General features: G+C 39.2%; 1 protein-coding gene across 1 annotated transcript in view; it reads right to left on the bottom strand.

The window, feature by feature from the left end:
* The window catches only part of LOC124287164 (kinesin-like protein KIF20B), a 56,926-nt gene that overhangs the window by 31,142 nt on the left and 3,245 nt on the right, over positions 1 to 22,539 (bottom strand). Inside the window, 18 exon segments of the mRNA XM_046723648.1 lie at positions 3,104 to 3,233; positions 3,612 to 3,737; positions 4,732 to 4,824; positions 6,397 to 6,486; positions 7,305 to 7,394; positions 9,679 to 9,843; positions 10,506 to 10,677; positions 11,274 to 11,413; positions 13,672 to 13,766; positions 14,734 to 14,836; positions 15,258 to 15,423; positions 16,363 to 16,382; positions 16,384 to 16,510; positions 16,857 to 16,928; positions 17,896 to 18,007; positions 18,332 to 18,559; positions 19,127 to 19,238; positions 19,972 to 20,159. Of these exon segments, the coding sequence (XP_046579604.1) occupies positions 3,104 to 3,233; positions 3,612 to 3,737; positions 4,732 to 4,824; positions 6,397 to 6,486; positions 7,305 to 7,394; positions 9,679 to 9,843; positions 10,506 to 10,677; positions 11,274 to 11,413; positions 13,672 to 13,766; positions 14,734 to 14,836; positions 15,258 to 15,423; positions 16,363 to 16,382; positions 16,384 to 16,510; positions 16,857 to 16,928; positions 17,896 to 18,007; positions 18,332 to 18,559; positions 19,127 to 19,238; positions 19,972 to 20,159 (2,229 nt within the window).

The raw sequence follows: 22,539 nt of genomic DNA, 5'->3' as shown, positions 1-22,539 counted from the left end.
AATATTGTCCACAGCTAATCAGATCATATTAATAATTATCAGATTTGTTAAAAATGTTTCCATATTTTGAGTACAAATATATTTCATGTTTAGAAAGTTGACCATGCTAAACAAGGCTGAGGAGTGTCCCGATTGGTGAATTACCTGCAATGGAAACAACCGTGGCCTCGGCCATTAGTTACAGCTTTCGTACTTAGTACTGTCTGCAGTCTGGAATAGAAAACAAACTCTCATCTTTAGTTCATCACATATGGAAGTGTTTATTTGAGAATCCATATATATATATCACACAAAATAATTTACAGTTGTAATTTTACTATTAATTACTCATCACTCATTAATCAATTACTGATAATACACTCATCAACTTTAAATCACATCTTACCAGATATACGCATTTGGGAGAGCTGTCCAGTCACAATAGAAGGGGAAGGCGAGACAATTCAGTTGGGAGAGAAGGAAGAGAGTGAAGTCTAGAGGAAGAGCAAGGGAAGAGGATTGAAAGAAAAGAAATAGTTAGCTTTTCACTATGTTTTTTATTCAGCACTGCAGTAAAAAGCAGTGCAGGATATGACATCAACCCTTTCATCTAAATTCATGCAACTGATATGTGCTGACTGCTGAAGCATGTGACTTCTTAGTTGATGAGTGGAATATTACTTTTTGGAATCAGAACAGAATAAAAACATGAACTGATACAAGAGTATGTGAATCCTGAATCATATTGTCAGGTGTAAGTCTGCAATACGTCAATGCACAAGTAAATCAAGACAGCCCTGCTATGGAATGTATTGCACTCAGGTTGCAAGGCTTTTTCAGCGTTGATAATTAACAAGATATTTGATAACAGACATAATTAACTATGTAGCTAGCATATGTATAAGTTACACAAAATAAGGGGGACATTCTTTGTATTTTAGTTCACCCTTCAAAAGCAGTATGCATACTGCATAAATGTGCTTATAGACCCATAATGTTAAATTGTGAAGTCAAACCAGGGAAAATATATTATGACAGTGTTACTCTATTTAGCAGCATCTACTTTTGCATATTGCGCAAACATTTCAGCAAATCACATTGGTTGGACAACCAGAATATTTGTTTTGGGTACATTTCCAAGTCATAAATTCAAAATAAACACGATAAATACAGCACTATCTTGAACTATCATGGCCAAAGTGATTCAATGAATTAAGACCCAGTCACATTATGCCTAGACAACACAAGGACCCTCAACACACCAATAATATCCACTGAGTATTCTTTGTATTCTAAAAGTGAATGTTTTCTACTTCAATATACACCAATATTGACAAACTCGAACAACTGCTTTAAAGACTCCACAAGATATTTAGCAAACTTGCCAAAATGTTCCAAACCATACAACCTGAGACATGTCTTTAGATAGATATGAAACCGTACTCTCAAGCTTCATGGGTAGTGTGAATCCATCAATGGGTAGCATGGACGACCTTGACAGTTTGCAACCTTTGACACTGCAATTGACTGACTGAGTTTGGTTTTACGCTGCTTTTAGCAATATTCCAGCAACACTGCAATTGAACTTGCGTCAAAAAGTTCTTTGTATCAAACTTTTTTTGAGAATGTTTTGCATCCAATACTGCAGGAGAAACGTTTCAAGACTAACTGTAATTATGACATTTACTGTATATTTGGCACCTTGACCATTTGATAAGTAGTATGGAATAGTATGGCATGTTACTACTTGGCAAATGGCCATGAAACTAAAAAAATACACTATATGCTACGAGCAGCATATAAGAAAACATTCATATTATTATTTGTTGACCTGTGAAAAGCCTGTTAACCAAGCTACTTTTTTTAAAATCTTCTTTATCTAATGTCACCAGCTTGGACATCTATGTTGATTTAACTGTAATGTAATTTACTTGAGGTAGGGAGTGCATAAGAATCTCCAGCCATTTCAAGGCTTAATATCAATTGTCATTACAGTATCAAGGCACAATCTCCCTTAATGCCTTTTGAAATGACCTTGAAATTCAAATTTCAAGGCTTGGACCAAGGCTGCACAAACTGATACCACAACACAATATACAGGCAGGCAAAAACAGGCTAAAACACTCCAGCATAAGTTATTGAGTACAAGTAAGTAAATATTGAAATATGCTGTTCAAAATACATCCACGCCTTATTTCCACAGTCCCAGTACCAGTGAAAATATATGGATATTTCATTTGGACAAGAATAAGGATTCTACAAACACCAATAAAGATCTTAGTTTGAACATATCTATCATGGATTTTGGTTTCAAGAGAAGAATCAGAAAAATATACCTTCTCTTACTCTTTTGAATCAAAGCATATGACCCATAATATCTTAAACTTGGGCCTTGTGGTAACTCATGTCATGGCATGGATATTCCAGAACCGGTTCCATAAGCATGATGCCCAGACGTGTAATGCCTGGTAGCTTGATTCAAATTGTGCTTAATGTTATACTGGTGCTTGACCAACACAAACTGGTCTTGTTGAACCTTAGTTCTTAGATTTCACAGATTTATTGGACACCAGGTAAAACCACATGTCCAATTGTCATGCTTCCATACAAAAAAATAGAAGCATCTTTCAATTTTTCACACCCACATCTGCCCTTGGACTAGAATTTTAACCTGGTTCTGAGATTGTATTTCTGTTTGCTACCTGCTCCCTGACCAGACTTTCTCCTCAGTTTGCTACCGAGACTCATTCGCTTCTTTGTGACCTTAACCTTCTCTTCCTTGACCTCCTTCACTTTCTCCTCCTTATCTTTCCTAAACTTTCTACGGAAAAATGAATTCTCTTTCTCCTTTTTCTTAACCACTACTGCCCCATTCTTCCGGGCCATCTTTGGTAGGAGTTGTCTTAAGTCGGAGGAGGCTAGTCTTAGTGTGACGCGCCATCAGTTTCTGGATGGGCGTCACCATGACCCTGAGGACGCGGTTCTGGTCCTGTTTGATGACATAGTCTGGTAGCATTGACCTAGACCTTGGGGACAGTGAACCCTCGGAGAAGTCGTCGAGGGAGTCTTCGTAACTGTATTGGGGGGTGGGGAGGAACAAGCTGTACTGGAGCCAGACTGCTACCTTGTATCTGACTGTGTTCATCCACCAGGGTGGTGATTCGCTCGTTCTTGCGCTGTAGTCGTAGCTCACTGTCTTCCATGGCCTGTTTGCTCTCTTCCAGAGCTTGCTGCAACTTCTCTATGATGTCAGCCTACAAACATGGATACAATGCTTTACAGTTCTGAAAAGATGTATTAACGGTATTAATAGAATGAATGTAAGAATTTTCTGTTAAAATACCCAGGTGTCTTCAAACAAATGAGTGAGTGAGAATGGTTTTATTTATGCAGCAATATCATGGCGGAGGACAATCCAACCCAAATCTTCAGCGTGATCAGTGGACATTTTAACTATCCAAAATATAGTTCCAACTGTCGGAGGAATTTGTAATGGACATAAAATACTACTAAGTACCCCAGGAGGACCTCATCTGAAAAAGAATAAGGCTTTTTGAAATATCTCATATCTGGACGAAATAACGTCAGGCACAGACAGTTTGAAATCCAACAGTCAACTATCATCTGGTCACCTGCTGACTAATCTTGTCCTCGTCCTCAGCCAGAGCCGTCTTCAGCTTGGCAATCTCAGCCTCCTTCTGCTGGAACGTCTCGCCAGCCTCTGTCAGCATCTCATTCAGCTCTGTGATCTCATGCTCCTGCAATGTACACAGTTGAAACTGAATTACAATGAACAACAAAGATATTACATGTTTTCTTCTTTGAAACTTTTGTCATCGAATAGTCTGTAAACACCTGCTTGTCTAATGTTTCTGGCAACTTTGTACAGTATGCGAAATTTATGCTGGTCCTGTGGTCCCTGGCTAGTAAAAATTCATCAGGACCACTAAATGATAAGACAGGACCACTAATTATTGTCCACTCACTGGTCCTGTCATCGTCGATAATCTCCAGGGTAAATGTTCTGATAAATCTCCACTATACCCTGGATGCATCTACAACTCGAGCTGATGAATTTATTACCTCCCTTTGCTGGCTCCGCAGAGGTAATAAAATCATCGACTCGAGCCATAGATGCATCCAGTGTATAGTGGAGCTTTATCGGAACGTATACCCTGGAGATTATCAAGGATGTGGACTTGTGGTGTAGTGGGAAATTTTGAATTTTTTTTTCTCAGCTTGTACTGACTGGCAAAAACAAAAGATACCTGTCAAAATTTCTTAGTACTAATTTCTATGAACTTTTTTACCCCACACAACACCTTAAGCATGTAAGTAAGAAAGAAACCACAAGCACTGTCTGCCTAAACATCCCCGCACCTGTCAATAAAGTGATAAAGCCAAGACAATCCAGTGATCAACAGCATGAGCATCGATCTACGCAATTGAGTGTGATGACATGTCAACCAAGTCAGCGATCCATTAGTTGCCTCTTACGACAAGCATGGGTTGCTGGGCCTAGATTTGAGGTTCTCTTAGCATTAAGATACTTGTAAGTTAATGTATGGCACTTACAACCACCTTAGCGCTAAGAGGGTTTTGGAAAATCTTGGCCGTGAAGACCAATTCTAACCCGGATCTTCACAGGTCTGAAATGCTTTGAATACAACCAGGCAGACATCGTTGAACAATTTGGGCCAAAAATATATTATTTGTGAGTTTACTGCCACAAGTTATTCCCTGCCACACTACCTGCTTCTTCTGGATCTCCTTTGCTGCCTGCAACTGTTGACTGAGAGTCTCCAGGAGAACTGATTGTCCAACATCCGAGCTTGATGCCAATGCCTGACAATACAAGTATTAGTGTTAGTGAGTTGGGTGAATGCTGTTCTTAGAGATACTCCAGCAACATATATGGGCTTCACTAGGGCTGGCTATCGATAGAGATTGATAATTCAGGGATGAGAATGAAGTTTTGAGAAAAACTAGCCGGGTCCAGGGCGGCGCCCGGTGGGGGGACACAAAGCTCCTGATATTTAGGCATTTTAGACCTTTAAAACTGGCTAAGAAATGACAATATCATGAACACAGCAACCCCATCCCTCCTAAAACTTTCTCAACGGATTTAGATGATTCACAAAAATTACCCTTGGCCTTATGAAATTCATGGAATTCTGCGGATGCGCGGAAAATTCTCATCCCTGATAATTGTTACTACATATTGACTGATTATCGATAAATATTAGAGACTTTGGACAGAAATGAAAAAAAAGAGAAAGAAATATATTTCACATCACTGGTGAGTGGTGACATGTTTAATGATGGATTCTTAACAAAACAGTGTCCTGAACATACCAGATGTGTTCATATGAATAATAAACAAGAGTCATCAGAAGATGACATATCCCCCCGGCCCCCACATCTTTGAAAGAACAAATCATCTGACAGTTACTTAAAGTCCAGCTTGATTTTAGACTAAGTGCAAATCGTTTCCATGGAAATCATGAAAAAAATAAATGACAAAAACTGCAAATAGCAAAAGGCACCACTTTGGGATCTGCCTCACATATATGCCAAGTTTTGCTGAAAGATATTGAAAAAGTTTTCGAGTTGTGCTCCAGAAACGAAACCCACCCCTCCTTTTGGGACTAAGTCCAAATCGTTTCCATGGAAACCGGAAAAAATAAAAATGCCAAAAATCAGCAAATAGCAAAAGGTACCACTTAAGGTTCTGTTTGATATATCCACCAAGTTTTGTTGAAATATATTGAACGGTTCTTGAGTTATGCTCCGGAAACGAAGCCCACCCTCCCTTTTGGGATTAAGTCCGAATCATTTCCATGAAAACCGGGAAAAATAAAAATGCCAAAAATCTGCAAATAGGAAAAGGCACAACTTTAGGATCTGTTTGATACATCTACCAAGTTTTGTTGAAAATTTTTATATGGTTTTTGAGTTGTGCTATGGAAACGAAAGCAATCCTTACTTTTTGAGACTAAGTCCAAAATGTTTCCATGGAACCGGGAAAAATAAAAATGCCAAAAATCTGCAAATAGCAAAAGGCACCACTTAAGGTTCTGTTTGATATATCTACTAATTTTTGTTGAAAAATATCGAACGGTCTTTGAGTTATGCTCCGGAAACAAAATGATTACGGACGGACGGACAGGGCGACAACATTACATGCCGGTGGGATAAAAATGATGAAAGCCTATGTCACTCATTTAACAACAGTGTGTTTGATACATCAGAAAATAAAATTGCTCGTGACAACATGTCTGGTATTCATACATGTCTGATAACATCCATTTCTGCAACGTTAAAATCTGAAAATAAAAGCTCTACAAAACATTTCAAGCTTGTTGTTGACAACTTTGCTTTCATTTCAGTTGTTAAAAGCCACCCTCCCTTTCCTACCTGTTTGAGTTGGTCCTGCAACTCATCAATGGTTCCCTTGGCAACATCCAAATCTTTCTGTAAAGAGTACTCCACGCTCTCACGCTTGCTCTGTAACATAAAACATGAGTGAGTGAGAATATCAGGGGGTGGGGTGGGAGTGTTTTGTTAGTATGTGAGAATTTATAAACATCAGTAAAGCAAAACCTGACCAGTTGATCTACAGACAATGATGCTAAGTGATGCAGTATTGTTCCATTGCGACATAAAATAATAAGGTGAGGTGAAATTGGGTTTTACGTCGTGCTTGAGAATATTTCGCTCATATGATGACGTGAATGCATGTGTATGTGTATGTGTGGCTGCTTGTACTAGCCCAGACTTAAGCTGGTTTTATAGTGCTAGTCCACTGAGATACCATGCCGCAGTGAAGCATGAATACCCCACTCAGACACATTATACTGACTCCGAGCCGACCAGTCCTTGTTGTACCCATTAATGCCAAGCAGGGACCAACAAGTACCATATTTTAACGTCTTTTTGGTATGACGCGGTCGGAGATCGAACCCGCGACCTTCCGCTCTCCGGGCGGACGCTCTAACCACTACACCACGGTCCATAAAATAATAAAGTCTTAAAAAGCTGTTGATCCCTTGCCTTTCATGAAGTTTCATTTACTTTTAACCTAAATCCCTTAATGATCCTACTTTTGATCACATAAATATGTTATGATTTGCTGTTTAACATCTCACTCAGCTGTTTTTGAGCTAGGTGACGGCAGTCTGTAAATGGTCTAGTTGGGACCAGACAATGGCATGATTGATACTGAGAAAAACAATCAGGTTCAATGACACGCTTCGTCACCCAAAGGATTTGGTTATCTCTCACTAACTAAACCCCCTGAAGTTTACAAACTCCAACCAAAGTACCTGTCTCAGCTGCTTCTGTAGTGCCGTGACAGTCTCCTTGGTGATATCTAACTCGTTCTGTACTGTCTGCAGTTGACTGACTGCCATTGTCTGGAAACAGAGCCGCTATCATCATCATCATCATCATCATCATCATCATCATCATCATCACCACATTTGTTATGCGCTATTTTCCATCCGTTGCGGTCGCTCAAAGTGCAAGCTCAATGACGCTGATTATTATTACCCTGGATAACCCAAGCTGCCTGTGAGGTGCTGGAAGGTTAATAGTCACATGACTGTCCCACCTGGTATCCACTTTCTGCTGGGTGGACAGAGGCAATTTTGAACAAACTCACTTGCCTAAGGTAAGACACAAGTATCACATGCTTCATCATCTTCGTTATCATTATTGCGAATGCGTAACAAAACTTTATACCAAAACGCATATGTTCACATGCATGATATTTGCACATGCTTTACAGTAATTTGATGCATGATCCTCGTGCAATTCATCTGCATAAGGTTTCCAGTTGGTTCCCCCAAGTTAGTGGAGACATACATCTTCGATGTAACCATACATATATACATAACATATAGTGAGTGCTTTAAACTGTCTAAACTTTTGATGGATAGCATATATACATATATGTATGTGTATATTTGTGCATATGTATATGTATGAATGTACATGTATGTATGTATGTATGTATGTATGTATGTATGTATGTATGTATGTATGTATGTATGTATGTATGTATGTGTGTGTGTATGTCTGTCTGTCTGTCTGTGTGTGTATGTGTGTGTGTATGTATGTACACGTATGTATGTGTGTATGCATGCATGCATGTATGTATATATATATATATATGTATATGTCTGATGCACTCTTAACTTATGAATGTTCAGAAAGGATGGAAAAATGTAACTTCAAAAGATGGAAATAAAAAAAATATAAAAAAATATTGCAAAAGTGAATGAGCATCAATCTAATCAAGAGTAATGCATTGTCACAGACAAGGAGAGTTGTGTTCACAACACTTTGTAGAGTGAAGTCAAAACAGTTGTGTCAAGGGATCTATGCAAATACTTCCATGTTATCCAAGGTACGACACAACCAAAAAGTAACTTCGAGTCAACCGCAAAATGATTAGTAAAATGACAAGACCAAGCTGTTACTTCTAGACAACATTCAATTCAACATGTCAAAGTTCAACACAGTGGACTGACTGAGTTTGGTTTTACGCCGCTTTTAGCAATATTCCAGCAACATCACGGCAGGGGAAACCAGAAATGGGCTTCACACATTGTACCCATGTGGGGATTCGAACCCGGGTCTTCGGCATGACGAGTCAACGCTTTAACCACTAGGCTACCCAACCGCCCCCTCAACACAGTGGAGATTGTATTTCATGAGTATCACATCATGACATCTCAACATGGCCAGACAGTTCGAAATTTTCCACTGTGGTTAGATCCACAAGCAGATCAGTGTTGCCAAACAAATGATGAAGATCAAGGTGAAGAGCCAGATGAGTACATGATCATTGACTAATCGGACTCCAAAAGCAACTCACATTTGGTCAGTTTAATCAACTGACTTGAGTGAGTTTTAACCTTATTTACTCCAAAACTATTTTAAATTAAAGACGTTTCTGGGATCCTTACTTTGCTCCAACGAAACTTTAATGGATAGACCCCTACTGGGTGTATTTGGACCTGTTCAGGGTGACAGAGGCTGATATTGGGCCTTGTCAACAAGGAAGGTCAGTAAATGTTCCAAAATTTGAATTCAAAATGTTCCTACATTTTCTCCAGTAACAACTGATGTTATCGTGTCGAATAACAGAGATGCCAACCCCAAAATACTGCAAATAGTAGTTTCAAGGATCAAAATTAGTAGTTTGACCATAAAATTAGTAGTCAACAAAATACTTAAAATCATGATGGATTCTGAGGAAGATAATATGACAATAATCAAGAGTGAAGCTTTAATTTCACATACCTCCAACAGCAGATTTCCAAACAGGTCACTTGCAATTATTCCAGTTCAAATATGTCATTAAATTTGATGTATGGAAGGTAAGTGAAGTCCACAAATGTATTTAATCAATGAAAATATGTTTTTGTTTATATATCCGAAGTTTCATGAATTTTCTTCAAATTTCGTAGAATTTCTAGTGCAATCGTATTGGCGTAGTTTAAGGCTAGAATTCGTAGCGACTACGATAAAATCATAGAGGTTGGCATCTCTACAATAGGTGACACTGAGCAATTTTATCAAAATAATTCTTTCCCAAATTGCCTTCCAAATACATGTAGATTTGAATCACGGATAAATCCCTGCCTTAATTGTACAACATTACTCTATGCCAAGGAGACCTTGATCACCTACCTTCTCTGCCTTGATGTCCTGGATGAGCCGAGTCTTGTCGGCCAAGGCAAACTCACAGGCAGTTCTTTCCTTCGTCACACCTTCCTGGGACTTGCTCACTTTCAGCACATCAGTCTTCAGGCGGTTTATCTCACTCTTCAGTTTTTTCACTTCTTCATCCTTCTCCTGTAAAATACAAATATTGACCAAAATACAAATATTGACCAAAATCTTTTTTCAGACTGTTGTTGTCATTAAAAGCCGTGCTCCACAAATCGATCTCAACTCTTCGGCTGTAATGACTCTAGTATTTTAACACAGGAATACAACAGTTGTAGTGCTACAATCACTTTGTGGAACTGGAACTAGCATTCAAAATGGCCACACCCAAGTTAAGCTGTGAGCTTGAGTGTCATCAATGAACGGTTTGATGGAGTGCAAAAACCGGTTTTGAATCCTTTGAGTTGGCCAGATTTATCACATTTTCCACTTAATGGATCATGGTGAGTGCTATTTCCATAACTTCATTCGTGCCACCATGGCACATTGAAAATATTTCATCCATGCACTATATTGATCCCAGTACTAAGATGTGCCAGTTCAACATACCATCTTGAACTCTAACACTGGTTTATATTCTGTGCCAAAAATAAAAGCCAAGGTGTGAGTTAATGTTAATGTATGGCACTTACAACCATCCACTAGGAGAGCTTCGGAAATCTTGGTCCAGACCCATCCTTTGATGATATATTGATTTAATGTGATCTAATTTTGATTAAATTATTGACTTCATGAAACACTTCTGTTATCCTGTGACAGTGAATGTTTGGTGATATTCAAAGACTGACCTTGACCTTGACCTGCTCTGCATGCAGTAACATACTGGAGACCCATTCATCCTCATCATCCATCATCTTGTCTTGTCGAGGCCGTTTACTCGGTGGCTGGTGCGCCATCAGGATCTTCACCCTCTGCTCAACCATCTCCTCAGCCATGATGTCTTTCTCCCGGATGCGTTCACTGCAAGGTCAAAATCAGGTTTCCATATCAGTGTTCATTTTCTTATCCTATCTCACGTTATGAACCTCCTTGTCAACTTTCAACAGTGGAGTGGAAACCACCTGAAACAGTTTCCAGCCTCTCTGAAACTGGAAGACTCGCCCAAACACACCCCTGCTCTAATTGCCGGCACTTGCTTTTCTATCCTCATCAATGATGAATATATTTGCCAACCTATTGTCCTGTTATATTAGTCATTAAGGACTAACCTCGTTGTCTACCTTTCCCCATAAAGCTTCTGCACTGGCTTGCTGTCTACCATTTGTCCCTTTTCTCCCCAGTTGCCTCTGTGATCACCTATAGTTTTTTTCACTTACAATGAGTCACCAATCAGCTTACCTATACCACCTTCTGCTTACATGCTGTTACACTCTTCTGCTTATCCTTTGTCATTCTATTCGGCTTTACTGTATTTATTCTTCCGGTATTTGTTCACTGACTACCTGAAGTCCTATTCTGATAACCTCTAGTCATTCTTTATCTGCCTACCCGTAGTCATTCTTTGTCTGCCTACCTGTAGTCATTAGGCAACCTGTAACCATTCACTATCTGCCTACCTGTAGTCATTCTCTATCTGCACTAGTTGAGTCATCATCTCCTTGCACACTTCCTCGCGTATCTTGGCCTCATGCCTGATCTTGTTGTTCTTCTCATTGTGCAGGTCCTGCTGCAGATGCTCTATGATGTTCAACAGTTCCTGGGGAGAGTAGGGAACACAAGGTTACCATTAGCCACAGGATGTTCCTTAAGACACAAATTTCTACAGCATTGGGGTCACAGTGCAAAATCTTGGTGTCACTTGTTGAGGTCAACTTATAAAACAGCAGAGATAAGAATCCCTACTTAAGGAATTTAGGAGTATACAGGATAAATGAGTCATTTCAACAATAAAATGTTTACCACCAAAAGTATCACTGGCTATATTCAAAGTCAAAGAAGAAATATATCAAGTGGTACCACCAAAATTCCTAAAATTACGCTAAGGAAAGCTTAGATTCATCAAAATAACAGTGACATCACCAGGAAATCAAAACCACTTGTGATGTTTTATGCGCATTCTGAACATATTTCATTTCAAACAGATTGGCAGAATTCATACAAAAATCATAAACAGCTAAATGCAGTTGGGGACAACGAAAAACGGATGGGTTCTGATTACCTCATTGTCAGTGAACGATCCTCATTGAAATATTTTTACCTCTAAACTTCAATACATTATGAGTTGGTTGGTTTGTTGTTTAAAGCCTCACTTAGCAATATTCCAGCTATATAGCGGCGGTCTGTAAATCATCGAGTCTGGATCAGACAATCCAGTGATCAACAGCATGAGCATAGATCTACACAAATGGGATACGATGACATGTGTCAACCAAGTCAGCAAGCCTGACCACCCGATCCCGTTAGTCGCCTCTTACGACAAGCATGGGTTACTGAAGACCAATTCTAACCCAGATCTTCACGGGTACAGTATATTATGATATAAGATGGAAACACCATATTGTTATTTAGTCCTCATCTCTGTGATAGTGATGGTCCTCAGTCCCAGTCTACATCTCACATGACGCGACCGGGAGGCCGGGGTTTTCTGCACGCTGAGACATGGTATCAGCTCTTTGTGAGCAAGGATGTATCATCATTGGGCATCACAGGTTATCAGAGATAACGACACAAACAATACCGCTATTTTACCAAGAGGCAGTTTTCCAATGATCAAATCAAGTTTCACAAGAAAAAGATTTGTACTTCATTACCTTTTGTTCCTCTTTGTGGAACATCTCATAGCAAAGTAACGACAGCTGTACAGTCACAAACAGACAATGACATCTATTTTCATGACAGAACTGATGTCTTGCTATGAACTATAATTACTTAATGGATGTCTATATATCATCAGCAATCCAGCATATTTCTTCATATTCTAACAACAATATCGTGTTAATGTCAAAGTAAGTCATCAGCAGTAAGTATGTATTTTATTTCAGTTGTGACACAATGCATGAGGTTCACAAGTTTTGTGTCCCAATAAGATGTGTGAGGTGAAGTGAAATTGGGTTTAACGTCGTGCCTTGAGAATATTTCGCTCATATGACAACGTGCATGTGCGTGTATGTGTATGTGCGGCTGCTTGTACTAGCCCAAACTGAAGCTGGTTTTATAGTGCTAGCCCACTGAGATACCATGCTGCAGCGAAGCATGAATACCCCACTCAGATACATTATTCTGACTCCAAACCAACCAGTCCTTGTTGTACCCATTAATGCCGAGCCCAGGCAGGGACCAACAAGTACCATATTTTAACGTCTTTTGGTATGGCACGGTCAATATGATGTGTAACATTATAGGGACACATGGTGTAAATAAAACATTGAGACATATCCTTCATCAGGGTCATTGAGTTATGTACTCGCTTGTGTTCATCAAAATTGGGTATCCTAATTTTCCTTTGAGTAACCAGATAAATTGTACCCACCTCACTCAAACTCAATTGGGTATTTTGTCATTTTTCATTATTTGTAAAAATATAATAAAGTTTAAACGTTATTTATATTGGATCTGTAATATGAGAAACGATAAGAAAGACTGCAAGTTGCCAAGTTCATGTGTTGGAATAGAATCTCTGAATATACCTCAGTTATTTTATCTGTGCACTGGTAGGCAAGGTATGATTCGACATTTTTGTGTGTACGCATGTAAGATCAAATTTATTGAGTATTTACAAAAAGTCAAGCGTACTTGTACGCAATAGACTTAATAAGTTTTCACATAAATATTTGCGTAATTTACGCAGATACGCAGCTTATCTGTACCTCTGCTTTATTTTCCTTTGCAGTGACCTCTTCATGCAACACACTTCCAGACCACTCAGTTCCTAATCAAAATGAGAGGTATCTAATCTGATCTACAGTGAGACAACCTCAAATATCAAACAGCGAAGGTTCATCTCGTGATACTTACATCGACTTGACTCATGCTGGTGTCCAGTTCCTCATCCTCATCCATGTCCTCTGTCACCTCCAGGGTGTTCAAGGAGCTGTACTTTAACACTGTGCCTGCACAGAACCATGTACACCTATACTGTCACAATACAGGGATTTGAAACCTAGACTTACAAGTCAAGTATGATGGCAGGCAAATTGGGATGAATGTTCACATTATATATTTCACTGTGAGTGAGTTTAGTTTTAAGCCGCTTTTAGCAATATTCCAGCAAAACGACGTCCGGGACACCAGAAATGTGCTTCAAACATTGTACCCATGTGGGGAATCGAAACCGGGTATTCGGCATGACGAGCAAACGCTTTAACCACTAGGCTACCCAACTGCCTCTCTTGATTTCAGGTGTTTTATGACATTGTAATTACTAACATTGTAGAAGGTGTTAATAAACATCCCTCTAACTTGGTCCTGTTATTGAAATATGATTGACTGAGCAAAACATCAGATCAATCTCTAACTATATATCATGACAATTGCTGCTGTTCTCTTCAATAAGGAGACAATTGATACTTGTAAATAATCATTTTTATCTGTTTTGCCTTTTACGCCACACTCAGCTATCTTCCAGCTATATGACATTCACTGAAAATAATCCAGTCTGGTTTGTTTGTTGTTTAATGCCGCACCAGTCAATATTCCCCTAGAAAGTGGCGGTCTGTAAATAATCGAGTCTGGACCAGACAGTCAACATCATGAGCATCGATCTATGCAATAGGGATACTATGACACGTCAGCCAATCTGACCAACCAATCCTTTTAGTTGCCTTTTACGACAGGCACATGTTGCTGAAGACCAATTTTAACCGAATATCATGGGTATATCAATTCGGGACCAGATAGTTATGAAAAATGATCCACACTGTCAGAGTACACTGACATGACATGCAGACAACCAGGTCTACAAGCACGACCAGTCACCATCCAACCCATAGCTCTTCCAACCACTTATCCACCAGAATCTCTACATGGCTTGTAAATTGGTTACTGGTTCTCTGAACACTTCATGCAAGATCTGTGTACCTGGTGACGCCCACTGGATGGACGGCCTCATGCCAGCTGGCTCCTTCTTTGCATGTACTCGTGGAACTTTAGGCTTTGGATCTGGCTTTTGTACAACAACAACCTGAAGTGAAACAATCAATACTCTCTGTTTAAAGACAGCACTGGTACCTTTTTTGTCTATCCATACATTTTGCAGTGATTGTATACAAAATCTAAACAAACAGTAAAGGTGTTAAAAAATTATAATCCCATTATGTCACCCAGTCGAATGAAAAATGGTCAGCCTCACAACTGAGGAACCTAAAAGGTGATTTTGTCTCCATGGAGAAGGAGAGACATTTTTTGGTTTTTAAACCATAATTTGTTTCAGAAAAATTTAAAACGAAAATAATTGTTTGCTGGATATTCCAAAACAAAATGAAAAGGGGGTTGCCGGAATCTGGAAGACAAAAAGGTCCAAACAGTTGTATTCTTTCTGAATCAAAAAACCTCAAAAGGCTTATGTTCCTAATTTCATATTTTCAGTGAATATACATACAAACCTGTTTGGCAATGGCAGAAAACTTGAACACGTTGAGAGTTTCATCAAACATGCTGGCTAACTGATTTACATTGACTATCATAGCAGCCTTGCCACGACCTGAGAAAAAGTTCTGAAAGAGTCTGGTGAGTTTACTGTCTCGGAATGGCACCATCCGCGGATTTTCTCTGGAACAACAAAAATCACAGTAAAGAATATCATTTACAAGGACTGCCATCCATACTGGGCCCATTCCACACTATACCCTGGTTGAATCTGAACCCTTTTTTCTGGAAGCATGTGAGTAACATTGAGTTAAACTGGGACAGGGTTCATACCAAATTTTGGTGGAAAATTGAAGGCCTTCCCAGCTTGAGACAAGGCATCCCCGACAAAATTCATTAATACATAATCATTATTAGTTATTTTAATCAACAAATTCTATATAAAGTCATGCATTAGTATAACGGACCAGAATTTTTAACTCATCTTATTTCATCCTGTTGAATAAAAACAATATACAAATAAAATAAATAAGAGATTCAAGGCAAGTTAAATTGCCCTATGTTTCAAGGGTGTCATTCATGTCCTGCACTGAAACATGTTACTTGTATTTCATTTAGCAAATGGCAGTTCATATTCTGCAGTCAACTCATAATGCAACTTGGCTCGTATACGCCGTTATATAAGTGCCTGTGTTCGAAATTTGTGTGCTCACTGATACCAAGGACCAGGATGAAAACAATGTAGCTCCATGAGTATGATATTGCGCCGCTTTTAGCAATATTCCAGCAATATCACGGTAGGCCACATCAATATCAAGGTAGGGCTTCACACATTGTACCCACTTGTGGAATAGAACCCGAGTCTTCGACGTGATGAGCAAACACTTTAACCACAAGGCTACTCCACCACTCCTGTAGCTCCATGACTAGACTAACGCTAAGTCCCTGAATAGATATAATTTTGATAGTAACAAATTAAAAACCCATTTAAATTAAAAAGGAGCCCCAGTGAGTTGGAAGATTCGGAACCTGGGGAAACCTAGATTTGCTTCATTTAGGGCTTTAGCATTACAAGGAGGGCTGGGCATTAGGGAAAATAATGTGGTTTGAAACAGTGCCTACTTGTGTGTCTGGTTGTATCGGGAGCAGCTCAATACATCTCCCGAGGGTCATGAGTGACGTGTTGATGTTGCCAGCTTCCTTCAGTCGGTCCCCTCCAGAGTGTGTCTTTGACTGTCTCTCGGACCCCGCGAGGTCACACAGAGAGAGCCTGGAAAATACAAAACCTTAAAACATCACAGGAAAGCAAGAACAACACTGAGTTGTCATCTACAGAAGAGTGAGTGGATGAGTGAGTGAGTGAGTTTATTGTTTTACGCCGCTTTTAGCAATATTCCAGCAATATCCCGATGGGGGCCACCAGAAATGGGCATCACTCATTATACCCATGTGGAGAATCAAACCCAGGTCTTCCGTGTGACTAGCGAAAGCTTAAACCACTAGGCTCTCCCACTGCCCCGAATGGTGAAAGAAATGTCACTAGCCCTTTCTGAAATTTACTTGCAGGAATGACATCTGAATTGTACAGTTTGGCATCTATGCAAAGACCAACTCACATGCTGACTCGTGCTACGTGAGGCTTCTTGGTGTCCACAACCCGCAGAATCTTGATGTTAAATATACAGTGACTGAAACAAATAATCTCAGAGTCAGAAACATGGATATAGCCAAAAAACACAAATTTTGAAGAACAATAAAGAAATCAAACAACTGTTCTGTCATGATAACGTTTCTGGAGACTCTAACATACACTATCAACTTGATGATGCAAATAGGACAATGCTATTTTTGAGTGGTTTGTTACACTTAGTGAGTTTAGTTTTATGCCGCACGCAGCAATATTCCAGCTTTATGGCAGCGGTCCATAAGTAATCGATTCTGGATCAGACTATCCAGTGATAACAACATGAGCATTGATCTACGGAATTGGGATACAATGACATGTCAACCATGTCAGCAAGCCTGACCACCTGATCCTATTAGTCGCCTCTTACAACTGAAGATCAATTCTAACCTGGATCTTCACAGGTGTTACGCTTAGTACTGTAACATTTTTTACATGCTTCATGAATCATGTTGGACAAAATGTAATTTTTTAAGTAAAATTGATATTTTATACTTATCCTGACTCATGATCTTTTGCTTATCTCCCTTTCCCTTTCGAATGGAACACTTGAATCCCTTGAAGTTCCCGAAGCGGACATATAAATACTCACCCACGAGTTACCTCCCTTGCCCTTTCCCTCGCAAACGTACCATGTGACGTGCCCATACTTGTCAATCTCTCCTTATTTTCCGCCCATTTCATGCTCATTTTTTCATTGATTTGAGCAGTGAGAATATTCAGGAAATACCAAATATTAACCTTGATTTCATAACATAAACCTGTGTCACAGTGTGACGTTGCTATAGTTATCACCATTATAACCATAACGCTGGGTTGAGTAACAACAAGTACCATCATTTAATGTCTTCTTAGGGGACACAGCCAGGTGCTCAAACAACTGACCATCAACCTTTCTACTACACGACAAACACTGTCAGTGGGTGGAGAAAATATCTTCGATACTAACTGATCTAAGAAAAGAATGATACCTTCTTGATGAATTATGATTAAGTTTGGTGCAAGCTGTTCTGAGATTCTTCTGACCAATGGTCAACAGCTTGTAGGCCTCATCAGCGTTGGTCACGTTGATCTCCTTCAAACCTGCAACAACATGCCAGTGTTAGACATAGCACTAGACTTATAGCGAGCCGGTCAAGACAGTAGAGTCAGTGTGTAAAATCTTATGTCAGTTAGAATATCTAGAACACTAATAAACACAGTTTTAGTATTGGCATTTTCAATTTAAAACAGTGTCAAATTCTGTGTCCGTGTTTTAATAATCTGATAATAGTAGAAACATGATTGAGTGAGTCTCATTAAGACAAAGATCAACTTCTGATAGCCCTCATTGGTCAGCAGCTAAATTCCATAAAAACAGTTCTATTTTATAGCGTTTATGTCTACACTGTCAGATTGATCACTTACCTTTAATGTAAGGACTTCCATTGCCATCCTCACTAAGCTTTAGCACCTGTCGTCTTGCATTTTTCTTCTTGGGAATTTGTTCGAGCAGATCAAAGATCTGTTCGTTGTAGATCTCAGCAAAACTGACCCACACCAGGAACTTGATCTGCCCCTGATCTTCCACGTTGATGGCTGCCTCTTCCCTCACGCGGTTCTCCAGCTCCGCAAACAGGTCACCATCTACAGAGTCTGTGAAGAGGGGAGAATGTTGACATTATCAAGATATTGTATTCATCTATTCTTAATGGCAACACTGTGCAACTGACAAAAACACATTAATAGTTTCATAAATGGCAGTTTACTTTGAAGGAAATCAGATAAACATGTCCATGTAGTGAGTGAGTGAGTTTAGTTTTACGCCACACTCAGCAAGATTCCAGCTATATGGCTGTGGTCTAAATAATCGAGTCTGGACTAGACAACCCAGTGATCAACAGCATGAGCATAGATCTGCGCAATTCTGAACCGATGACGTGTCAACCCAGTCAGCGAGCCTAACCACCCAATCCTGTTGGTCGCCTCTTACGACAAGCATGGGTTACAGAAAATCAATATTCTAACCCGGACCTTCACGGGTACATGACCAATGTAAGTGTGCAAACAAAACTTTTCTCTATTGAATGAAAAATGCCCTTTGACTATAAACAATAGTCATGATTATTTACATTTACCATTTGTCACAAAATCAAGTGATTGTGCATGAAAAATTGAATTGGCAATTTCACTCAAAATGATCAAAACATCAAATTATGTAACCTTTGTGGTGGTCTGCGGCTGCTGAAACATTGGAGCCCTCAGAGGCGGTTGTGGTGTTGCCCTGGGAGATGTCAGAGGCATCTTCTCCCAACAGAGTCATCACATTACAGTCCTGCAGTGGAAGATAAGATTAGATGAACAATTGCATTGTAACCATGGTAACACATCAAAACTTTTATCTCTCTTCTTCCAGTAAACTACTGTTGTGGCAAACTACTATCATCAAGAAGAAAGAGGAAGATTTTGGGGCTATACATGCTGCAAAATATAGCAAAGAAGTGCATGGTCTAACAGAGATCTCAAGTAATTAACATCTGTTGGTACAGTAAATCATATACACAAATGACTAACATAGAATAAGAATGCCACAATCAGTATCTCTTCTCCAAGACATCCAGGGTCTGGGATGCAAGAACCATGGTAACCATAAACATTTTACTTTTCATAATAGTGAAAACATAAAGCCCCTCAAATCTGGGATTGTTGATGGCTCTGGGATGCGTGTAACCATGGTAACCGTAAACATTTGACTTCTCATAATAGTGATAACATAAAGCCTCTCAAATCTGGGATTGTTGATAGCTCTGGGATGCTTGTAACCATGGTAACCGTAAACATTTGACTTCTCATAATAGTGATAACATAAAGCCTCTCAAATCTGGGATTGTTGATAGCTCTTGGGGCACCTTCAACATTTGACATAATAACTTTTGCCTGTGTTTAGTAATTACCCAATACATCTCTGTTTATAGCCAATTATATTGACTGAATTTTAAGCATTAACACTTGAACCTCTTACTGAGGCAATGGGAGTTTAAACTAATGTACAATACAAATGAGCTCACATCATCAGAAGACATGCTCAACGTCTTCTCTTTGATCCGTCGCTCCTTCTCTTCTTCCTCTGGGGTCAGTTTCCTCACGTCTGTGAACATCTTGGGCTTGAGGTCCATGCCCGGCCATTGTTTGCCACTGATGCTGTTAAAGAGCACGTCCAGCGCTCGTGGCAACAGTCCAGCATCATGAGGCTTGCCTTCAAACATACACAATCACGAAAAGTGAACACAGGGTTCAATATCACTCACTGACATTTAATACTCCAATACCGTACGAAACCTTCATAACACTAACAGGCCCCAGTTGACGCATGACAGCTGAATACGTAAATGTTTTAGTAATGACAGCCCAGTCGAACATGTTCTGAAGGAAGGATGTGTTGGTTCATGAGCATGTACAGCTAAACACATCAGCTTTCTGAAATAATTCTGCTTCATTGTCACCATTTCTTTTAATTTGAAAGCAGATACCACAGCACTGAGAAATGACAGGGTGCATCAAATATACACAATGGTTTAAATATTTACGTCTCCAACTGATCTTTTTTGCGAAGGTTTTTGGCTGATTAGAAATATCATGCAGAGAGGCATCATAAGAATACATCTTTATTGGCGACTATTCAGGGTTTCGGTCACAAGGAAATATTGACAGTAGAAACTGAATTTTACAACTGAATCTCAGATAACGCAGTGTTCTGTGGTCTTTGTGAATGTTGAAGTCTTCTTCAATTTTGTATTGAGAACTAGCGCCAGGAAGCTGGAGAAAGCTGCTTTCTGACAGTTCTTGTGAGTGATTTTACTGGTTGGTCAAAGTTGGGGAAAGATCATTGTGACGTGGTCTGTAATATGTCCTCATATCAGTGTTTAATATTCCCGCCTGCCCCACCGTCCGGAATGGTCCATTTTTATCTTGGACGGTCAAATTTCAAAGGTAGCCTGTCCGGTAGATATTTTTTACCCCTAACAGTAGATATTTAATAATATCAGAGAGGTTCTCTTCATGTCAGATAGAGGTGTTTAAGGTATTATGAAAATTATGTTAAACTACTTAAGATTGGACAGTTCATGTTACCTAAACTTAGTGCATTGCCTGTTAGTGCTATGTAGTTCATTGTAGAGTTGGGAATTGGTTGAAATCTCACAACTGATGATTGCTTCATTACCAACGAACAATCATCGAAAACAATTGGTTAGCGTCATTTTTCAGATTTTCCTATCCAGGTTGTTACTGCAGAAAAGTATAACATGATGCAACTTGTAACTTTAAAGTGATGACTAATATATCATGAACATAAACTTCCTGGAGTCTTAGAGAAATATTTAGTCATGACTTTTCAGTTAGTGAAGTGAGTTTTCTAAGAAATAAACATGTTTCCAGGCCCTGACAACTTCTAAGATATGTTCCATTGTCAAGTACAGTCAGCTCTCGTTAATCCGACAAAAAATTAGGGAACCATTTAAAACAGTGATAATTACTCTCGTTAATCCGACATTCTCGCATTCCGACTCTGACACACCAATCTAGCAACCGATCATTGTAAATACATTGTAAAAACATTCGTTAATCCGACAATCAACACAGCCGGTCGGATGATCCGACCGTATACAAACATCACACATGAAAGGTGATTAGCGCGTGCCTTACTGGCTGCTTAACACCCACGTCAGTGAACATCACACTTGTTAATTAGGAACACAGGATAATTAATTGATGCGATTTAATCAAGAAATAACAGTAGAGCGAGCTGTATAAAATGTTTACAACCGACATGAGTTTTCATCACAAGATGTCTGTCACGAAAGTACACCAGCTGCTAAGCGACCCCTTATAGAAGTCACGCCATTGATCAAGAAAGAAATCTCCTTTTGAAGAAAGACAAACCCCAGACAGCACAACAAGAAGTCATCACTTTTGCTGAGCAGAAGTTTGATGTGAAGATTGGACGATCAACCGTATCTGACATCCTGAAGCAGTCTGCTTAGTGGTTGAGCCGCCTCTACGACTGATTCCAATGCTTCAAGCTATCTGAGGCCAAAACATCGTTGAACACTTTGCAAACATTTCTGACACACCACTTAGAAGTGTTTGATGTTAATGACCATCAAAGACTTTTCAAGTTATAAATTATATATGTTATGATACACACCTGATTGTACATTAGACGTCCACATGTTATTATGGAATTAGTTGTATGGAAACTGTAACATATTCAACATCTGGGTCATAATGGCAGCTGATATGCGGTAAAAACAAACGTGAGTTTTGTGCCAATGTGGTCATGAAATAGATATGAAACTGTTCGCTTATGTGATTATATATGTATGTTATGCCATCTATGAATGTTAATAAATGAAAACAAGTATGTATTGTTAGTATTTCTTATTTCTGTGAATATTTTTACATACGATGAAGATAACTAGATCTACCATTTCTGATATGCATGCAACAGTATGACGATCATGACATTTAGTAAACATTGATATTTTCACACAAATACATTAATCCGACATTTTCGTTAACCCGACATTTTCGTTAACCCGACATATTTCTCTGCAACCACAAGTGTCGGATTAACG

Source organism: Haliotis rubra, unplaced genomic scaffold (assembly GCF_003918875.1).
Source record: "Haliotis rubra isolate DU_JTF1 unplaced genomic scaffold, ASM391887v1 Scf4, whole genome shotgun sequence".
Classification (NCBI taxonomy): domain Eukaryota; kingdom Metazoa; phylum Mollusca; class Gastropoda; order Lepetellida; family Haliotidae; genus Haliotis; species Haliotis rubra.
The sequence above is the reverse complement of the archived record's forward strand: the minus strand, read 5'-3'. Positions and strand labels throughout refer to the sequence as shown.